Raw genomic sequence first — 19,249 nt, 5'->3', positions numbered from 1 at the left:
GTTTGTTACAGGCAGCGAAAAAAGAAGGAGGGGTAAATTTCGTCGTTCTGCTTAAATTTTCTTTCCAATGCTTCTTTTTTCCAGCTTTTAGTTTCTTAAAGAGCAGCTTAATCAATTCATTGGGTTTTCTTCATCATTTAAAGCGGCTCATGCTTTTCATAAACACCGAAAGCTTCAAAAAATCTGTTGAAATATATGGATTTTGAAAAGTAGCTCAATGCTCTAATTCGGACTGCTACCGACAAAAAATTATTAAAACGCAAGTAAAACGAAGTAAAAATGTAAAGGAAGTTTTGACAACTGAAAAATAGCAGTCATAAGCGCTCTGGTTCTTCAGAAAACATGCAGTGATTAACGCCCAAGATCATTACTGCAGCTTGTTTCAACAATAAATTACGCAATTTACTGACTAAATTAGATAATCTTCAACATATCACCGACGATGAATGTGAAAGTCGATGTAAACTAACGATCTTTCCTCCTTTACCACCCACATGACGAGTTTTGGAAGTTTATCAGTTTCATAATTGTTAACGCTAAACTAGCCCTTTAGTTTAGGCGTCTCTAAATTATGGCAATAATGTTTTACTGTACCACTTTTTTTGAAAGTTTTCAAAAGTAGTTTGAATTTTCGAGTTCGTTTTAATTGCTGTTTTTTTTGTAGAGATAAGCTTTTCTCGGTGTTGTTGGGCTCTTCAAGCTATTAGTTTATGATCTCGTCTTCATTCTTATCGAGGATCAAATTGATCGCCTCCCTCTCCAGCAGCAGGGGTCACAACCAATTTGTACGGGTCACCAACCGTCAGATTTGCACTGCTCTATAGGGCCTCCCTGATTAATCCAATTGTGCCTACCTTTTCTGCTTGATGATCATTCCACTCCGCTGTATCTCTTGTCTCAATTTTGTGTTCCTCTTACCCTGTCTCCACAGTCGTTGATCGTTCCAATAAATGATGGCCACTTTTGTAACTCGGATACTCTAGCGAAATCAATTAACTCATTTTGTCGATTTTTTCCTAAATGTTTGTAATCGTCTCTATCGTTACGTCCGTGACCGCATGTCCTGTCGCTCACGCTTGTTTCGCTTTGAAGAACTCGGATACTCTAGCGAAATCAATTTTTTCTTCAATTTTTTGTAATTTCTTCACAATATCTGAAAACTTCGACAAAAGCTTTTGTCGTCAGCATTGGTAGGTCGTCACTCTTGGCCTCTTTTTTCCCATTTTTTTTCCACAAACACTCGTCCACATCCATATCTCATAGTAAATCTATTTAGGCCTCTCTGTAAAATTTTCGCTCTCCCCTCCGCGTGCCTCTCGTTGCTCCTCTGTTTTCCGCATGATGTGAACTTCTCCCTTTTGCTTTCACTTGAAAGTTTCTTTTGTCTTACATAACATAATCGCTCAAAGTTTTTTTTATCACGGCAACTTTCTGTATATTTTTTTCTGTTTTTGGTTCAATGGTCGTCAACTCACTTAATGTTTGCTCAGTGGCCGCTCGATGAAAAGTAAAAGCGTGTTTTATGCTGGTATTTGTGTTATCGACTGTTTTTCTAAAATTGAATTTTTCTTTTGCTCCGAAAAAAAGCTATAAGTTGCTATTCATAATCAAGATATTTTGAAACAAAGAAAAAATTATCTCGATACATGAAAGGACCCGGGGTAAGTTTCCTATTTCATTTTTTCCAACCGGATTTGGTCCATTACTAGAATTTAAAACTATGTGAGGAGGTTATGGTGTTAATTTTTTGTTGAAAAACTAGATTGTTCTGCATAGTGTTCTAGTGTCACTGTTGAAAGTGTTAAGTTTGCCGCACTATATAGTAGGCCGACAAAAAGACTTTGTTTTTCTTCAAATTGATCCAACTTTTTTAAATGATGTTCTGATAGTTTCGGTTTTTCTATATATATTAGTGAATAAGAAAACATTTTTTTAAAATCAGTTTTTTTTATTTTTAGTTATTTACAATCCCATCTTGAACTTTTTATTTTTGGAGTTAATTTGAATGTAATCACTAATTAACTAGCTTTCATTTTTGTCACTTTCTATTTGCAAAATTTTAGTTGGGCGGATTTTCAAATGTTTGAATGTGACTTTCAAGAGTTTGAGTTGCGGTTTCAGTGATCTTATTTTCATATGCATAATCGTTTTTTTTGACACAATTGAAATAAAGAATAGACAGGGAGCTGCAATTGAATATGAAAATTTTTTCTCCTATGTTACTCGTTTAGTCGTCGTATGAATGATTTTTTACATTTTTTAAAATTTTTTTGAGTTGCGTTGGGAAAGGAATATTTCACTGATCAGTTTATGAAGTTTTCTCTATGGTTGTGGAATAAGTAAAAAAATATATCAGTATCAGCCTTCTTTGAATTTTCCATATCTTAAGACACGGTTGAATGGCGGATATTTGTTGAAATTGTTCTTTTTGCCTTTGGTGTTATTGAGTATTTTCCGTTCATTTTTTGGAACCTTTTCAAATTAAATGCGTTTCATGTTGGCTGGATTTCGTTTCCGCATTGCTTCCCCAAGTTTTTGAATTTATCGATAAATAGTTGGAAATCTAGTGGTTAATTTTTCCATTCTATTGCATTGCAGTTTTATTCCATAGATGGACCAGTTTCTTGGTAAACCAAACTGGCCATTTTGTTTGTTTTTCTTGAATAAAATGGGTAAATTTTTTCAAGAATCTTTTCAGACAACGTCTGCAATTACTCTGAAGCGTTTTGGTTGAAGCTTACTGGCTAACTTGTTTATCTTTCGGTTATTTTTTAGGTAAGTTGCTATTCATAATCAAGATCTTTTGAAACAGAGTAAAGTGGCCCATTACTAGAATTCAAAACCATGTGAGGAAGGTATGGTGTTTATGACTTTTAATAGATTTTTCTGCATAGTGTCCTATTGTCGTCCTATTGTCCCTGTTGAAAGTGTGAAATTTGCCGCACCATATAGTAGGCCGAAATAAAGACTTCGTCTTTCTCCAAATCGATCCAACTTTTTTGAACGATGTTTTGATAGTTTTGGTTTTTCTGTACATAATAACAGCTGTTATCATGAAAAATAGTTTTTTTTAGATTAGCTATTTTACCTTCATTTTAGGGTTTTCCAATCTCATACTGCATGTATTTTTTGTATCATTACAATTCCATCTTGAATGTTTCTACTTTTGGGGTTAAACTGAATATAACCACTAATTAACCAGCTTTCATTTTTGACTTTTTTTTGCAATGTTCTAGTTGGACATGTTAGATTGGCCGGATTTTCAAATGTTTGAATGTAGCTTTCAATAGTTTGAATTGCGGTTTCAGTGGTCTTATTTTCAGATGCATGATAGTTTTTTTGACATTACTGAAAGACATTGAGTGAAAATTAGTAGCTCTGATTAATGATTTTATATGATCAGATAAACATGTTATAACGAAACATTTTAAAGGTTGTAATCAAGGGCAACTCCTTCTTCGTTACTACCTTTGATGCTTAAGGTTGTTTAGTGTAGATTCTTGGGAAATTATCACAAAAAATTGTCCTTTTTGTCCTAAGTTTTAGATTACGATTATCTCGCTTCATCATTTTTACAAACACGACTTCAGTTGGGCTTAAGTCTTTAAATATTTCAACGTCTTTTGAATTCGTTAACTTCATTACTTCTTTTTTTTGCACACTGGTTTGGTTTTGCCACTTTGGTAATAACTGGCTCATTGATTTTAATTCTAGCTTGTAGGCGTTGTGCAACTGTAAAATATTTCTTGTCCATGCAGGCGTTAATGGTTCATGACTTCTATCTGATCGAATTGTGTTCATTGACATCTTCATCTTCTATTAACCCAATTTTTTCTTATGAATTTTCCTTCGTTACAATTTATAGCTTTTCTGTCTCTCACTTTGTCACTTCGGAAAAGTTTCAGTAAAAAACCATTTAAAAATCTTTTGACAAGTTCCATGAAAATGTCACATACGAAGGTCCATGGGAGTGTCTCATCAAAAAATTGAATGCTAATGTGCTTAGAAAGCTTTGTGAAAATGGCCACCAAAAATCCATGAAACTGGCCCATAAAAAACTAGTAATAATGATATGATAAATTCATAGTTTCAATTTACCAGGTCACAGTGGACAAAGCTCTTATGGACCACAAGGGCAAGCTGAAGAAGCCAGCCAAACTCAAGATCCAGTTGTCGGCTGGGTCTCCCAAACAAGTCAAGTGGTTCCGTAACGGAAAGGAGGTCGACAACAGCGATTTCAGGTTAATAATGCAGAGTCTATTAATTTTGGGGGGTATGTCAAAGGGCTTCAGTGCCAATTTTTTCAATTTTGAGGGGTGTATGTCAAATTTTTTCACCGATAAGAGTCCATAAACGGCAGTTCGAAATTCCTAGATCCACCGCTGATCAGTTTTGTCAACTGCCTGTTAACTTGGCGTGAATAAATTTGGTTTATATTCGTCTAGTAAACTTGCAAGCCGTGGTTCTTGACAACTTTGGTTGGTAGTTCTCCGGTGGAGCGTTATCGCCGCTCTTGTATAGCTTAGCAACTCGTTCTGTTCAGAATGCATGTGTATCTTACGTAGTCTGTTTTGTTTTAGGTTTAAGTTCTCCAACCAGATGCCGACGTTCTCGTTTGAAATCCCGGAGCTGCAGATGGTGGATGACGCAGAGTACACTTGTGAAATGGACGGAGTCGAGGTCGGCAGAGGCAAAATCATCGTGGACGGTGAGTTACGGGTGTTTAGTAAGGTATCATATGTTAGAAGAGGTTATACCATGCTATGCTCTACCTACGTTGCTTGCCCTTAGTTATGGGTGTAGTTTAAAGTCTCTTTATATCAACTAAAACAAAGAAAAACAAAAAAGTTTAGAAATGGTTCTCTAATATATTTATAAAGTTGTACACTCTTTTTGGATATAATATTTGTTTTTTTTTTGTAAATCGAGAAATAATAATGTTTTCGTCTGTTGTTCAGTGCCTAAGGTGGTGAAGCCCCTGGAGGACATGACTGTCAACGAGAAGGGTCCAGCTGTGTTCGAGTGCCACTTGAACGACGAGCAAGTGATAGACGTCGAGTGGTACAGAAATGGCGAACGCATCATCGTAAGTTTCAGAGAACCATCGCTACGTGAACCATCCACCACCAGATGAAGTTTTTACTCTGTCTCAGTGTACCTCATCTGGAGAAAGCAGGGTTGAATTCGGGTCATTGCGCAAAGGGTCTTTCGTAAGTGGTATCGAACCATTACCTTTGGGGGGGGGCGCAAAAATTCGCCTGCGGTGTAGTTTTTGGGAGAGGTCAGAATATTTTTTGACCTCCAGAAGCATAAAGCTTCGACTTTGTCGGAATACGAAAAGCTATCTGACCTCTTACGAAAGTCCTAGATCCGCTCTGGGTATAGTGGCTTAGGGTAGAATCAGAATTCAATAGCGAAGATTGTCACGAGTTTTTGAATTGTTTGCATTGCTTAACTTCTATTGACATTATGGACAGTAATCTTTTCAAACTTTATGTGCCGAGAAACAAAAACGAACAGCTGGAAGCGCCCCGTCAGAAAGAGCCATATTTGAATAACGGAAATCCTGACCTCATCTTGATTGATATTTCATGCAATTTAAATCTGGTTTACTTTGCAGGACAAAGCGGCTGAGGCGATCACGAAGGTGCGACAGAAGCCTGGCTGCATCTTGAAGCTGACCATAGCCAAGACAGTGCCAGAGTCAGCGGGAGAGATTAAGGTCATGTTCGGGGGCGGAGAGTCCGCGGCAAAACTGACCATCATTTGTAAGTAAAACTGTCAGAGCAAGCATGAACGAAATGATGTGATGCAATAATGAGTTCAGATATTTTGCTACTGTAACAGGGATTGTTGTCATTTTGAAGCTTAATTCTTGGATCATGTGAACATCGTGTTTTCATGCAAAATACTATCCTCGGATTGGCTGAAAAACAATAAACAAAACTTTTGAACAAATGACTTAGGGGTGGGATTTGTCTTTTGGCACAGATTCTGCAGTGAGTATTATTTCATCTTCATGTCTGCTGGACAGCTAATACTTCTTGTTTTGTTAGCGCCGCCCAAGTTTGTGGTGGACTTAGACCCGAACAGCAAGGCGGTGAGGGGCAAGTCCGGAGTGATGAAAGCCCAGCTGAGCACCACAGACTACGACATCAAGAAGATCAAAGTGTACAAGGACAACAAAGTCCTCAATATCGCCAAGGTCAGAGTAAATGAGAGTCGACAACTTTGATTGTGTTACCATGCTAAAATTTGTGTGAACTGACTCTTGTTTTATGGTTAGAGTTCATGACTGATAATTAAAAATCAAATGACTCAATTCATTATACCTAATTATAAATAACACCCAAGAAATTGCCTTTGATTTTCTCATGAGCCTTTGGCACTTTTTGGGCCAAAATTGCGAACTATGGCGGAGAACGCGCTCTGAAAAAAATGGCTGTCTCTGTCAAAACTCTCTTCGACCAATTCTAAAGATTTCTACGTCTTTGAGAAAAAGTTTTAGTTGATGATGATGATGGTGATGATGAGATTTTGTTTGTATTGTTAGGACCCTGAGAAGTACGTGTTTGCGGCGGACGAGAATGACCCCACGTGGGTGTATTTGACAGTGAACAAGACAGTGAATGAAGACAAGGGCAGATACAAGCTGCTATTAGGAGAACAGAAGACAGAGGGGGGACTCCTGATTGTCGGTTAGCAGATACAGATTTGCTTTTTTATGAACATAATAATATAAGTTTGATTTAATTTAGATACAAATCAGAAACTTCTTCACAACCGCGCTTTTTGGCGTATCCCAGCGCTAGAAGTTGTATGCAAATGTTTAATATTTTATTCGGTTCTGTAATCTACTTCAATGAGACGACCATGCAACTAAATTTGAAATTTAAACCGTGTCTGGCAAATTTGACGATATTGAATGATTCTAGGTCTTCTAATCACTTCTAATCAGTTGTGAAATGCTAGGTTTCATCTGCTATGAACCGTTTTAATTTTATCAAATATTTTCAGAGCCCCCAGTTGACATCAGCAGCAGCTTTGGCGACCAAGAGGGTGTTGAATTTGACTCAGTTAAGCTGGAAGTAGCAATCAGTCGAGATGACAAGAAGACACCGGTTGAATGGTTCTTCAACGATGAGCCCCTCAAGGCGACAGGGAGGTCAGTTATAGTAGCGCTTAATTATATTCTGGGCTAATTAGTCATCAGTGTAATTGGCGTTTAAAAATCTAACAGTTCATTAAGAATAACTATTAGTTCTTTCATATAATAGCTCACCAGTACATTTTAGACCTCCTCCTATAATACGAAATCAGTTCTCGAGCTATATTTTTTTGTTCGGATAACTATAATGGAAATCAACCATTTAACCATCCTTTTGTAACGATAATGATTATGATATGATGATCAAGATATTTCAAATTAATTTACATTTTTGTGTGAGAATAACGTTAATGGCAATTTGTCCTCTCGGAAATGACCGAAACGCGAGCTGTTCAGCTCTTTATAGCTGCACTATTGGTTAAGAATTGCTTGCAATTATTTAGCTATTTTTTGGACTGGATAATTTTGCTTCACCCTCAAACAGCGAACACGGATCATTCTGGGGCTCGAACCTCCGGCCTTTCCATTGACAAGCGGAGACTTAGCCACTTTGCCTCCTATCCCCATACCAACTGATTCAGATCCTCTCTTTGTTTGCAGGTTCTCTTCACAAGATACAGGGAAGGTGAGATCATTCTCAATTAAGGACCTGCACACTGAGGACGAGGGAGTGTACAAGTTCGTGATGGGACTAGCAGAGTGCAGTGGGAAACTCACCGTTAAAGGTACCTCATTCGCAGCCGCAGATATGACTAGCCCATTGTTTGTTCACCATTAGAAAACAATTTCCGCAAGATTTCCGCAAGAACTTTTCTTTCTTTAGGCTTGGAAGCATGGCAATAGTATGGAATGGAATTTCCATGATAAGACTGACCGATTTTGGCAATTCTAAAAATGTAAATTTTCAAACATGTGTCGCCAACAAATTCCATGTTTTTCTGAGCGTCTATATCTTCTGATTCATGAAATTGGTTATAAAAATAACACTAAATTTTCTAATTTTAACCTTTCATTTATTTGAACTTAACATGATTGAAATTGTCTTGAACCTAAAGATTTTGAATTTGTCTTTGCTTCTAATAGAGAAACCGATCAGCTTCCCGACTCCTCTGCACGACCTCAAATCGGAAGTGGGTTTCTTCGCTACATTCGAGGCCGAACACGACCACCCCAGAGCAGAGGCCTACTGGGCGAAAGACGGGGAGGAGATTGAGAAAAGTGACAAGTTTGAGATGAGTCAGGATGGACCTACTAAGTATAAACTAGTGGTGAATGACTGTACTCCGGAGGACATAGGCAAATACTCGCTGGTGGTCGGCAAGAGCAAAACAGAAACTGCCGCAAATTTGTCGGTCGAAAGTAAGCACACGTTCTAATTAAAAAAAAAAAATTGGATCTCTTGGTGCGAATTTCAAGCTACGAAGTTCGCGACAAAAGAATTTGATTCGTGAACCAAGAACAATGTCAACAAGAAATAAGACATTTAATCATTATGGTCATTTTTTTAACAGTAACTATGGGTTTGGTTAGTCCCGATGACCATTTATTTATAATTTAACGCAAAAGCTGATGTGAAGCGGAGTTAACTAGATGGAATTTCGAGTTTGGTCATCTTAGTTTTTTTTAATGTCTTCCATTTCGACTTTTTAGACGAGCCCAAGATGCTGGGTGATCTTAAAAACGTCGAAGTGAATGCCGGAGAACCAATCCGACTATTTGGCGAGTTCATTGGGTCACCCTACCCCACCGCCAAGTGGATCAAAAAAGTGAGCACTCCAGCCAAGAAAAGCACAGAACTGCAGCCGGACAAGAGGATCAGTATCAGTTCGAATAATAAGAATACTGAACTGGTCATTGATCCTTCTATGAGGACTGACAAGGGATCCTACGTTTTGCAGTTGTCAAACTTCCTCAAGACTATTGAGTTAGAGTGTCAAGTTGATGTACTCGGTGAGTCTACCTCACTTTCTTTCTTTCTTCTCAATCATAATCTCAAAATTTCAACGATGCAAAATGCTGTTTGTTTTGAAGATTCTCCAAATCTACAGAATTTTCAAAAAGAACTAAAATTAATTGCTAAAAATTGAGTGATTAAGTCTTTGAGATTTGCTTGCGTTGCTTTCTGTACTTCGGAGTTAACTTGTGAACCAATCTGCGTAGTTGGAAGTTCTAACGAAGTTCTTTTTGAAATGTCAACTTCAAAATAACTTTTATTTTGATCGATAACTTAAGATTAGTGTTTCAACAAAAAAGCTTTAAATTGGTAAGAGTAATTGCTTCTCCATTTGTTGCAGATACCCCTGGCAGTCCTGAGAACCTGAAGATATCGCAGGTGAGGAGGGACAGCATGGTGATCAAGTGGGACCCCCCTGAGGCAGACGGAGGCAGACCGATCACACACTACGTGGTGGAGATGAAAGACTGCACTGTCAACGGCGACTGGACCATTTATGACCAGGAGGTGAGTCAACTTATCAGAGAAAGTAAACGAAAACTTGAGCAACCAGTCTGGCAAAATTGCATCAGAAAACTTGGTCTTGATCAGTCAGTCGTGCTGAGCATGAAGCTGTTTGAATTGTGCATTTTAAAGTTTTGTTTTTTTTGAAAAAAATTGTTCAAAGTTAATAAAATTTACATGCGCTATAACATAGCATTGTTTTCGATTGAATAATCTTCTTCGGTTTTTAACGAAAAAATTGTCAAAATGCGTAGATGTTTTTCATGCCAAAATATGACTATTAACTAATTTCTGTGTGCGTTGAATCTGTAAAGCGGCAAAATTCGTGTACTGTGCAATTTGAATGAATGAATGCAGGTGGGTCGTGACTGGAAGGGACTGCCGGGCGAGAACCAGTGTGCAATTGAGCACGGGGTGAAGCAGGACCACGAGTACCAGTTCAGAGTCAGGGCAGTCAACAAGATAGGCACGAGTGATTGGAGCGAGACACAGATCGAGAGGGCAGAGGACAGATTCAGTTAGTATTTGTACAATGTATATGGTTGGGCTTCGTGCTACCTTTCCAACCCACCAAGTTTTTTTGTTGCTTTTTCATCTGCTTTTGGAGAACAAAAACAGTGAACGAAACTTTGGTTAAAAAAAGTAATTTAGTCAAAATGGCGACATCAACTAATTTTAACCAACCTGTATTTTTCATCCCTCAATTTGGACTGAACAAGTTTATAAATCTTCTACATGGACTAATAAAGAGTAGTGAACTCTTAAAAGTGACTGATAAAACTTTCACCCTAGGTTGTTTTTGGTAGTTGGATCTTTTTCCTGCAGATCTTAAAGCCAAGTACAATATTAATCTTACTTTTTTGTCCTCCTCCGCAATTATTTTTCCTCCGCAATTCTACTTTCTTTTGCGGCTTTGTACACTTGCATAACGTCTTTACTTCCGGCCTCCCTAGCTTTCCACTGTGGTTAATTTTCTGACTCTTGAAGATATTCTAGGATTGGTGTTTCTGTCTCCGACTCCAATGGTTCCTTTAAACTGTCGATGTACAAATTTTTTTTGGCAATAATTGCCAGATGAAATTGGTCGATCCAGTTTGCCCATTGGGTGTGGGGCTCTACCGTATGATTCGGCCAAAAGGCGGGAAATCCCCGTCGATTCGAGTCAGTTGACTGTGCCATAATAAAGTGTTCAAATGCCATTGGTGTACTCAAAAGTAACTAAGCAAAGGTTAAAAGCATAAAAATAGTAAAGATTGAATTAAAACTTTTTTCTCTTGAAACAACAAAAGTGTCGCGAAGTCCCATGGACTTCGAATAGGCACGAATTAACGTGTATCTAATTAAGAAATAGAGGTCAAAATAAGAGAATCAATACGCAAATTGCAACAATCTGTACAAGTATATGATTGGACTTCGTGCTACCTTTCCAACCCACCAAGTTTTTTTTTTGCTTTTTCATCTGGTATTGGAAAACAAGAACAGTGAACGAAACTTTGATAAAAAAAAGTGATTTTGTCAATTTGGCAATATCAACTAATTTGAAGCAGCTTTTTTTTGATACCTCCTTTTTGGACTGAACAATTATTTTATAAAACTTCTTTATGGGCTAATTAAGAACAATGAACGTAGTGATGACTTTTATATAGGTCTTGCTGATTTTTTAAAGTTTTTTTTTTCCAGGAAAAGCCTTAAATGCTCTAGCAACTACAGATAAGCATTCATACGTATCTAACCTTTTTTTGAGCTCAGGTGAAATTAATCTGCTGAAAGTTACATTAATAGCACTTTCAAATACGAACGTCGAAATCGCGTGAACGATGTCTTGTTTCGAAAGTGGATTTTATTTCTTAGACTTCTTGCAGAATAAATACTTTACCCATTGATCCAGTTTTCTCAGTTGGATTACTGCTAGCAAAAAAGTGTCAATCATAAATTGTTCTAGAAATTTAAACAGCTTAAAGGGCATCTGTTTTTTGTCTTCGAAATTCGAAAGTCGAGCTTTTTTCAACAGCAAGTCATTTATTTTTTCTGTTTACTTGCGTTCATTATACTTTTTTCCAACATCCAGTTGGCTATGTTTTTGATGTAGAGATGGAAACTTGCGTTTTTTTTGCTGACAATCTCCAGTACAAGAAAAATTATATTACAACGAGTTCATCGAGATGTCGAAAATGTAGCCGATAAATTTCCTCAAGTTATTTAAATAACGGGGAAAGAGCCATTGATCCAAATAATGTATAAGTAGATACAAAATATGTCACTTTGTTTTTTACATTGCGTGCGGGAGAGGGCAAGATTATCAAAAGGAAAGTTATTTGTTTCATTACTTTTTATTTTTTTCTTGAGTTCTGTTCCGATTTTGTATCAAAGTTTGTTCCAGTCACTTTAAGTGACAATCCAAACATTCAGAACTTTATCCTGATATGAGAAATGTTTTTAGCCTTGCCATTGCACGTATTTTTAAATCCGGAGAAAGGCTTTTTTGGTACGTATTTTTAAATCCAGAATAAGGCTTTTTCTGAAACATTTTTTTGCTTAACTAGTTTTTAAGCACGTATTTTAGCACGTGACAATGATTACATTTTTGCTTTTTCATGTGTATCTGCCTTGAATCAAAGCTACCCAAGCAATATTTTATCTTGTGCAGAACATCGTTTTTTTGGGAAGAAATTTTCAGTCTAAAAATTTTGAATTTTTTTGGCATAAAGAGCGTATACTATACTTATTTTTTGGCATAAAGAGCGTATACTTTGGCATAAATAGCGTATACTTGTGTATTCTCTAAAAATCTGGAAAAGTTATATAGTTTGGATTATTTTTTACTCAAGTAAACGCTTATATTTTGTTACGAGTTTTTGTTCCGAACCAAAATTTCAAAAATTACTCTTCAATATAAGTCTTGAGTATCTGTGTATTGCTCTTATTCTAATTTCATTGTTCCGACTTTCGAAGAAACTATGAAATTTATATACTCGAATAATCATCATATCTATATATCGCTTTTTCTATTTTTTTCCGGCTTGATAGGTTTCGGCCTTTATTATATCGGCTTATCGACCTCATATTGTGTCCTTCGACGAGCGAAATAAGTGTGTTGTGCGTGTTTGTGTTTTGAGGGCGAGGGGGCTTAATAATTTCATTTTGTGGGCTTCTTAGTTTTCGGGCTATATTATGTCGGCTTAGCTGTCTCATTTTGTTCCATTTGACAAGACAATAATGTTTTTGAGTGTTTTGAGGCGAGGGGGCTTAATAACTTCTTTTTGTGGGCTTCTTAGTTTTCGGGCTATATTATGTCGGCTTAGCTGTCTCATTTTGTTCCATTTGACAGGACAAAAATGTTTTGAGGGCGACGGGGATTTTTCAAAAATCTTAAATCTTGTTGCTTTTTTTCGGCTGAAAAGGTTTCTGCCAAGATATCTTCAGAGGCTAATTTCATGTTCTGTTGTCTCGGCATGGTTTCGTTTCAAAACTAGGCTTATTCATTATGATATATCTAGTTTTTTTTGACATTTTTGATGTTTTTTGTTTTATTTTTGTGTTGTGTCGCAAGTGAGCAAAGCTCAGCTTCGCCTCTGTGTCAAATACTGTTTTCTTCTTGAACCATGTGTTTCATGTTCGTTCGTTTTTGGGTTACATCTCATTTTTTCCCAATTAATTTGTCCGATCGCAACTTATTTTGCGCATCTCCAATGCTCAGTAGTTTTTATTCCGACCATTGAAAATTGGGAGGAACTTTGTGTTCGGGTGTGTTTCAGTTTTTTTTGTTTTTTGTTTCCCACGCAAAATCAAGTACCAAAAATAATCATCGGACTGGGTTGAGTGATTTATAATATTATAGCCCCTACAGTCGTGATGCGAACCACATTTTAAAATTTGAAAAAATGTTTTCCCATTGTTGAGAAAACAGGTTTGAAAATTTTGATTTTTGTCTTGTTTCGAGCGAACAATGCGAGCGAGCAGTCTTGTTTTAACTTTAACAGCTTAAAAGCTTAAAATAGCTTAATTTAAAACATAAAAATTTAGTTTTACTTGAGAAACTTTAGCTTACTTCGAGTACTTTAGCGCCTTTTGGAATGAAAATTTTCAAAAAATCAAAAAATTGCAAAACTTGAAAAAAAAACTTATTAATTTTTTTTTCATTTTTCAAGTAAATTTTCTAAAAAAAATTGTTTTTCAATTTGCTTATTTTATTATGACTGTCGAATATACCTAATCTCCAGTTTTTTTTGTTCAGCTCCTTTTGTTACACCACGCAAAAAAAAACGACAATAAATTGAAAAAACTTAATTGTATTTTTTAAAGATTATGGTCGGAACATTCTGTGCCACTTGCACAGTAAGCGGCTATCCTTGTTGTTGTTTTTTTTTTGTGAAATCGTGTCCGTTAATAATGCGTTCGTTTAATTTGCTGAGATATTCCCCACGTAATTTGAGTATTTATCTTGAGTATGTACGAACAAAGTAGTAAAACAATGACGCAAAATGAAAGAATAGCCGCGTTTCATTCAGTTTCGGTGGGCGCTATTTGTGTATAATTGTCAAATTTTGGCGTTCACTTACCAAAAACTATAATTGAAAAAGATTGAGCCAAAGACATCATAGTTTTTGGTATTTAAACGCCAAAATTTGAGATAACAAAAGACTCTAATCGAAAAAGATTGAGCCAAAGAAACCAGAGTTTTTTGTTATCTCAAAACGAGTCCAGTCCCTATTAGCACTTGCTGGTCTTCAATTTGAACATCAAAGAATCAAGTAAAAGTGTTAATTATGGGGCAAAACGGCATAGGACAAAATGTCGTATGGGTCAAGTTGGCATAGAACTGGTTGCCATGTAGGGCAAGTTAGTATATGAAAAGTTGCCATTTGACTTGGCGCAAAAATTCTTGGCACCCATTCTTAGACCAATTCATTGTTTCATAATCCGTTTTTTTGTTCCCTGCTGATGATGTGTTTTCATTTTAGCTGTGCCGGATGCACCTAATACGCCGAAAGTTACAGAGGTGGGACAAGATTTCGTGGCGCTGCACTGGGATACCCCCGATAGTGACGGAGGAGCCCCCATCAAGGGCTACATCATCGAGAGGTACAATGACCCCTCTGCATTTCTTTTTTTAATTAAATTGAGATTATTGGCTTTAAAAGATCAAATACGTGCTGACTACATGAGGTATTTAATGCTATCTATTTTCAATATCAGAATCAGTGTTTGGACTAATACTGGTTGCTTATTTGCGTCTGGGTTGGTTGTAACAGACTATAAACCATTTTTTCGAAAGTTTATGAAACAGTGGTTTGTTTTCTGATCTTCTTTGCTGAAAAACCGCTAGCGTCGCAAAAAAAGCAAAAAACTTTTAAGGCTGGTGGTTTTAATAGTTCTTTGACTGATTTTATTGCACCAGAAACTTTAAAAACTCAAATACTCTCTACTTACAGGTGTCAGGGCAACTGCATAAGCGGCATTTTTTTCTGGTGTGATTAGGTGTGAGAAGGGAAAGGACAGATGGATCCGGGCTAATAAGCGACCGGTGAGTGGGAACGACTACACCTGTGACAATCTGGTGGAGATGAAAGAGTACATGTTCCGAGTGAGTGCAGAGAACGAGGCGGGAGTGAGTGAACCCAGCAAGCCCACCGACAACATCCTAGTCAGAGAACCAATCTGTGAGTAGAGTAACTAGTTAACTGCTAGTTACTATTACTTATTTAACTTGATTAACTAGGTAACTTTTTATGAAAAGACATCATGAAACTGGTTAACAGTTGATCTCCTTAAAACAAAGTGAAACAAAAATTATCGAAATAGTTTGCGAATTTCTCCTTGTGAAATCTCTAAATCTTTGGTTGAAAGGGTTTGCATTTTTTATTGCACTTCTTAATTTAGACCCATTTTAGTTCTATATCATGAATGAAAGAATCCCGCTTGAAGCTATTCATTATGGCAAGGGAAATAAATATTTTCTCAAGTGAATTAAATTCTGCGTTCAGGAATTGATGATCTTCTCAAATTATTAAAAATATTAAAAGAATAGTTGTTGTCTCTGACCAAGATTTTGTTCTCTGTTCCAGATGCCGCAGATCCTCCAGGAGCGCCAGTTTGCGATGACGTCACAGATTCATCGGTACATCTGGTTTGGAAGCCGCCGGCTTTTGACGGAGGCACCAAGATCATCAAATACATAGTCGAGAAGAGAGAAGTGAAACCGGATGATTTCGGAGACGACGACGATTGGGATGAAGTGATGGAAACTCCGGAGTGCGAGGCTAATCTCTATGATCTGGATACAGGAAAGGAGTTCGAGTTCAGAATCCGAGCCGTGAACGAAGTGGGAAAAGGAGACCCTAGTGACCCGTCTGAGAAGACGAAGATAGAACTACCGAAGAGTAAGTCAGAAATATAACATAATTATCTAATTAGCTATATAGGATCAATTATCAAAAGCAGAGGCGTTTAATTGTCTCTTTTTTTTTCGGAAATAATTTTTGAGAAAGAAGATTTCTAAGAAAGAACTATAAAAAATTATGCTTCAGAAGTCAGATTGAATTGTTTAGATATAAAAGACGCAATAAAAATAATTTGTTGGTTTGGGTTGGCTAAAAATCTTTTTGTGTTTAGTTCCGCCAAGCATCAATTTGGATAACTTCAAAGACGTTAAGGTCAAGGCAGGTCAACCAATTGACCTCAAAATCCCCATCGACGGCAGTCCTCCGCCCACATGCGAGTGGTACCTGGATGATGAACTATTGGAACCGACGGAAGACGAGGAGTTGCTGACCCCGAGTACGAACAAGGAAGCTCAACTGGCTATTAAGAGTGCAGACAAGAAACACAGAGGCACTTTGAAGTTGGTTGTTAAGAATGAACATGGAACCTCAGAGGGAACGTGCCAGATGATTGTTTACGGTGAGTCGATCTTGAGACAGGAAAATAGTTTTAGATGCAAGATTTTGCTATATTTTTCTTTAGTTTGCTCAAAATTTTGAAATTGTTTTCTATCAGGCTTCAAATAATTTTTTCATAATTTTATATCGAACTATTAAATCGTTTTTAAGTTTTGAGCAACTTTAAATGTAAGCCTCAATTATACGATAGAAAGAAGAAGTTTTAACTACCAACAATAAGTTGATGATGAACAATCAAATCTTTGCAGACAAACCTGGTCCGATTGATCCTCCAATCTCTTGTCCCGAAACCACAAAAGATTCAATCACTCTCAACTGGACCCCGCCAAAAGACGACGGCCAAAGTGAAATCATCGGTTACAATATCGAGCGCCGAGACCTCACACGACAAGCATGGGTTAGAGTCGGAAAACTTCACCCGAACCTTGAGTTTGTCTGCAACAAACTATCCGAAGGTTCAAAGTACGTGTTCCGTGTTTCGGCCGAAAATCAATTCGGCGAGGGACCCGCAACTGAGAGCGAACCGATTGAGGCTAAAAACATGTTCGACGTGCCTGAAGCGCCTGGCAAGCCGAAGATCGCTTCAGTCGATACAAAAGAATTGACCCTAACTTGGGATAAACCGAAACGAGATGGAGGTCGACCAATTGATGGGTACATTCTAGAAAGATTTGACCCTGAAACTGAGAGGTGGTCGAAGGTGACTCCGAAAGTGATCAAAGAAGAGACATTTACGGTGACCGATATGAGACCGTACAAGAGTTGCAAGTTCAGAGTCAGTGCAGTGAATGAAGCAGGAACCGGAAAGCCTTCCAATGGATCAGATGATTGTGAACTTAACTGTAAGTTTTTAATGTTACTCTCATGTGTCTAACTATCAGGGGCCTAAAAGTTACTGGTGCGTCGAAATTATGAGACACTCCTACGCCCCCTCCCGAGATTAAGGACCCATGATTTTGGAAATTAAAACCCTTGGTAATATTTGCCCCAGTAAGAAGTTAAGCACCAGACAGTACCGTTAATTGAGGTGATTTTAAACTAAATCAAAAGTGTGGTATTTTTTCGCTTATGTCTGAAAAGTTTATTTATTTAAATGTTTTAATATTTTTGGTCAAACGCAAGTGATTTGTCTATTTTGTTGTTGAAATGTACATGTTTCAGCTAAACCGAAATTTGACGTTTCTAAGTTCCGAAACACAACCGTGCGAGCACCACAGCCAGTCAAACTAGAGATCCCGTACTCGGGACACCCCAAACCCACATTCAAGTTCCTCAAGAATGGGGAACCTCTTGAGAGCTCCGATCGTATCAAGATCATAGACGAAGACGGAGTTCTGAAGTTCGAGATCCCAGAATCTATGAGAGCTGACAGTGGTGAGATGGAACTGGTGATGGAGAACGAACTAGGAGAAGAGAGAGCGAAGATGATGCTCAATGTCCAGGACCGACCGGATGCTCCTGAGAATCTTAAGGTTGATAGGATGCAATTATTATCTAGAATTTTATTTATCTAAATGCTATGGGTTTTTCTACAAAGCAAATTAAACATTGGCTATCTGCTAAAAAAATTGTTTTTTGTTTCACTTTCGGGTCATATCAAGGCTTTAAAAAGTACCAGAAAATCAAAGACTATGCAAATTTTGTATTCAAGTTTTTAACAGATGAACCCCAATAGCTTTGTCATGTGTCCGGTTTGATTTAAGCCCGGCTTATTGATTTTTAAATAATGTTGCGATAATTCAATGTTTTTTTTACAGGTTGAAGACATAGTCGAGGATGGATGTACTATGAAGTGGGATCCCCCGAAAGACACCGGAGGTTCTCCTCTGATGAACTACGTTGTGGAAAAGATGGAGGAGGGAACAGGAGTCTGGCAAAAGGTAATTTGTTGAACTGATTGCTTGAGCTTGTTATTACGGGATTTTGTAATAAGTAGTTACAGAAGTCGGTGATGCTAGAATGGGTGATACTTGGTTTACAAACTGTTTTTGATATAACCATTTGCCATTTTAGGTCATGTCCTGTCCTCCCGAAAAAACCGAGCTGAAAATCTCGAATCTTAAAGAGAAAGCCAAGTATCACTTCCGAGTGTGTGCGGAGACTATGATCGGTGCCAGTGACCACCTTCAAACTGAAAACCCTGTCCAAATCCGACTTCCGTACGACCCTCCAGGACCTCCAGGAGTTCCGAACATCCTCAAGACTGCTGAGAGCAGCATCACGATTGCCTACGACAAACCCGAAACCGACGGTGGATCGCCGATCATAGGATACATCATCGAGAAGAGCGAAATCACGAAGCGTCCCTCGACGAAGCGTTCTAGTTCAACGCCTGGAAGTAACAGGTCCTGGATTAAGGTGAACAAAACGCCAGTCGAAGAGTTGGAATATAAGTGCACGGGGTTGATGCACAAGAGCGAATATGTGTTCCGAGTGAGTGCCGTGAACTTGGCTGGTCCGGGAGAACCGAGTGACGAGAGTGAGAGAGCGTTTGCACGAGAACCTATATGTAAGTGGCAATACCAATAAACAGTCATTTCAAGTTATTGGATTGCTCGATTTTTCCCAAGCTGAATTCTACTTTTATATCTAAGGATTTTTCCAATTTTCATGGCTAATAGGAATAAGATTTGTAAAATGCCAAATGCGATTTGTCAAACTAAATGCAAATTTTATATCAAATGATTTTCCGATTTTCAGGGCTAATAGAAAATGTATTAATCTGAACTAAAAGATTCCACGAAACTTTTTTTTTCCGTTTGAATATCGCGTTTTGAAATTTCG

The 19,249-nt window shown here is 37.6% G+C and overlaps 1 protein-coding gene across 4 annotated transcripts in view; it reads left to right on the top strand.

Moving 5' to 3' along the window:
• Positions 1 to 19,249, top strand: part of LOC134846406 (twitchin-like) — a 94,317-nt gene that overhangs the window by 35,983 nt on the left and 39,085 nt on the right. For 3 of the 4 annotated variants that reach the window (XM_063863752.1, XM_063863750.1, XM_063863753.1), the window contains 21 exons: positions 12 to 32; positions 4,102 to 4,241; positions 4,581 to 4,708; positions 4,959 to 5,086; positions 5,621 to 5,768; positions 6,057 to 6,205; positions 6,554 to 6,698; positions 7,018 to 7,165; positions 7,709 to 7,833; positions 8,192 to 8,467; positions 8,759 to 9,058; positions 9,403 to 9,569; positions 9,924 to 10,083; positions 14,528 to 14,648; positions 15,045 to 15,226; positions 15,632 to 15,946; positions 16,179 to 16,466; positions 16,714 to 17,307; positions 17,627 to 17,937; positions 18,223 to 18,345; positions 18,479 to 18,974. In XM_063863752.1, the coding sequence (XP_063719822.1) occupies positions 12 to 32; positions 4,102 to 4,241; positions 4,581 to 4,708; positions 4,959 to 5,086; positions 5,621 to 5,768; positions 6,057 to 6,205; positions 6,554 to 6,698; positions 7,018 to 7,165; positions 7,709 to 7,833; positions 8,192 to 8,467; positions 8,759 to 9,058; positions 9,403 to 9,569; positions 9,924 to 10,083; positions 14,528 to 14,648; positions 15,045 to 15,226; positions 15,632 to 15,946; positions 16,179 to 16,466; positions 16,714 to 17,307; positions 17,627 to 17,937; positions 18,223 to 18,345; positions 18,479 to 18,974 (4,465 nt within the window). The remainder of the gene's footprint in view (positions 1 to 11; positions 33 to 4,101; positions 4,242 to 4,580; positions 4,709 to 4,958; positions 5,087 to 5,620; positions 5,769 to 6,056; positions 6,206 to 6,553; positions 6,699 to 7,017; positions 7,166 to 7,708; positions 7,834 to 8,191; positions 8,468 to 8,758; positions 9,059 to 9,402; positions 9,570 to 9,923; positions 10,084 to 14,527; positions 14,649 to 15,044; positions 15,227 to 15,631; positions 15,947 to 16,178; positions 16,467 to 16,713; positions 17,308 to 17,626; positions 17,938 to 18,222; positions 18,346 to 18,478; positions 18,975 to 19,249) is intronic. The other variant, XM_063863751.1, reaches the window with a different exon arrangement.

Source organism: Symsagittifera roscoffensis, chromosome 5 (assembly GCF_963678635.1).
Source record: "Symsagittifera roscoffensis chromosome 5, txSymRosc1.1, whole genome shotgun sequence".
Taxonomy (NCBI): Eukaryota; Metazoa; Xenacoelomorpha; order Acoela; family Convolutidae; genus Symsagittifera; species Symsagittifera roscoffensis.
The sequence above is the reverse complement of the archived record's forward strand: the minus strand, read 5'-3'. Positions and strand labels throughout refer to the sequence as shown.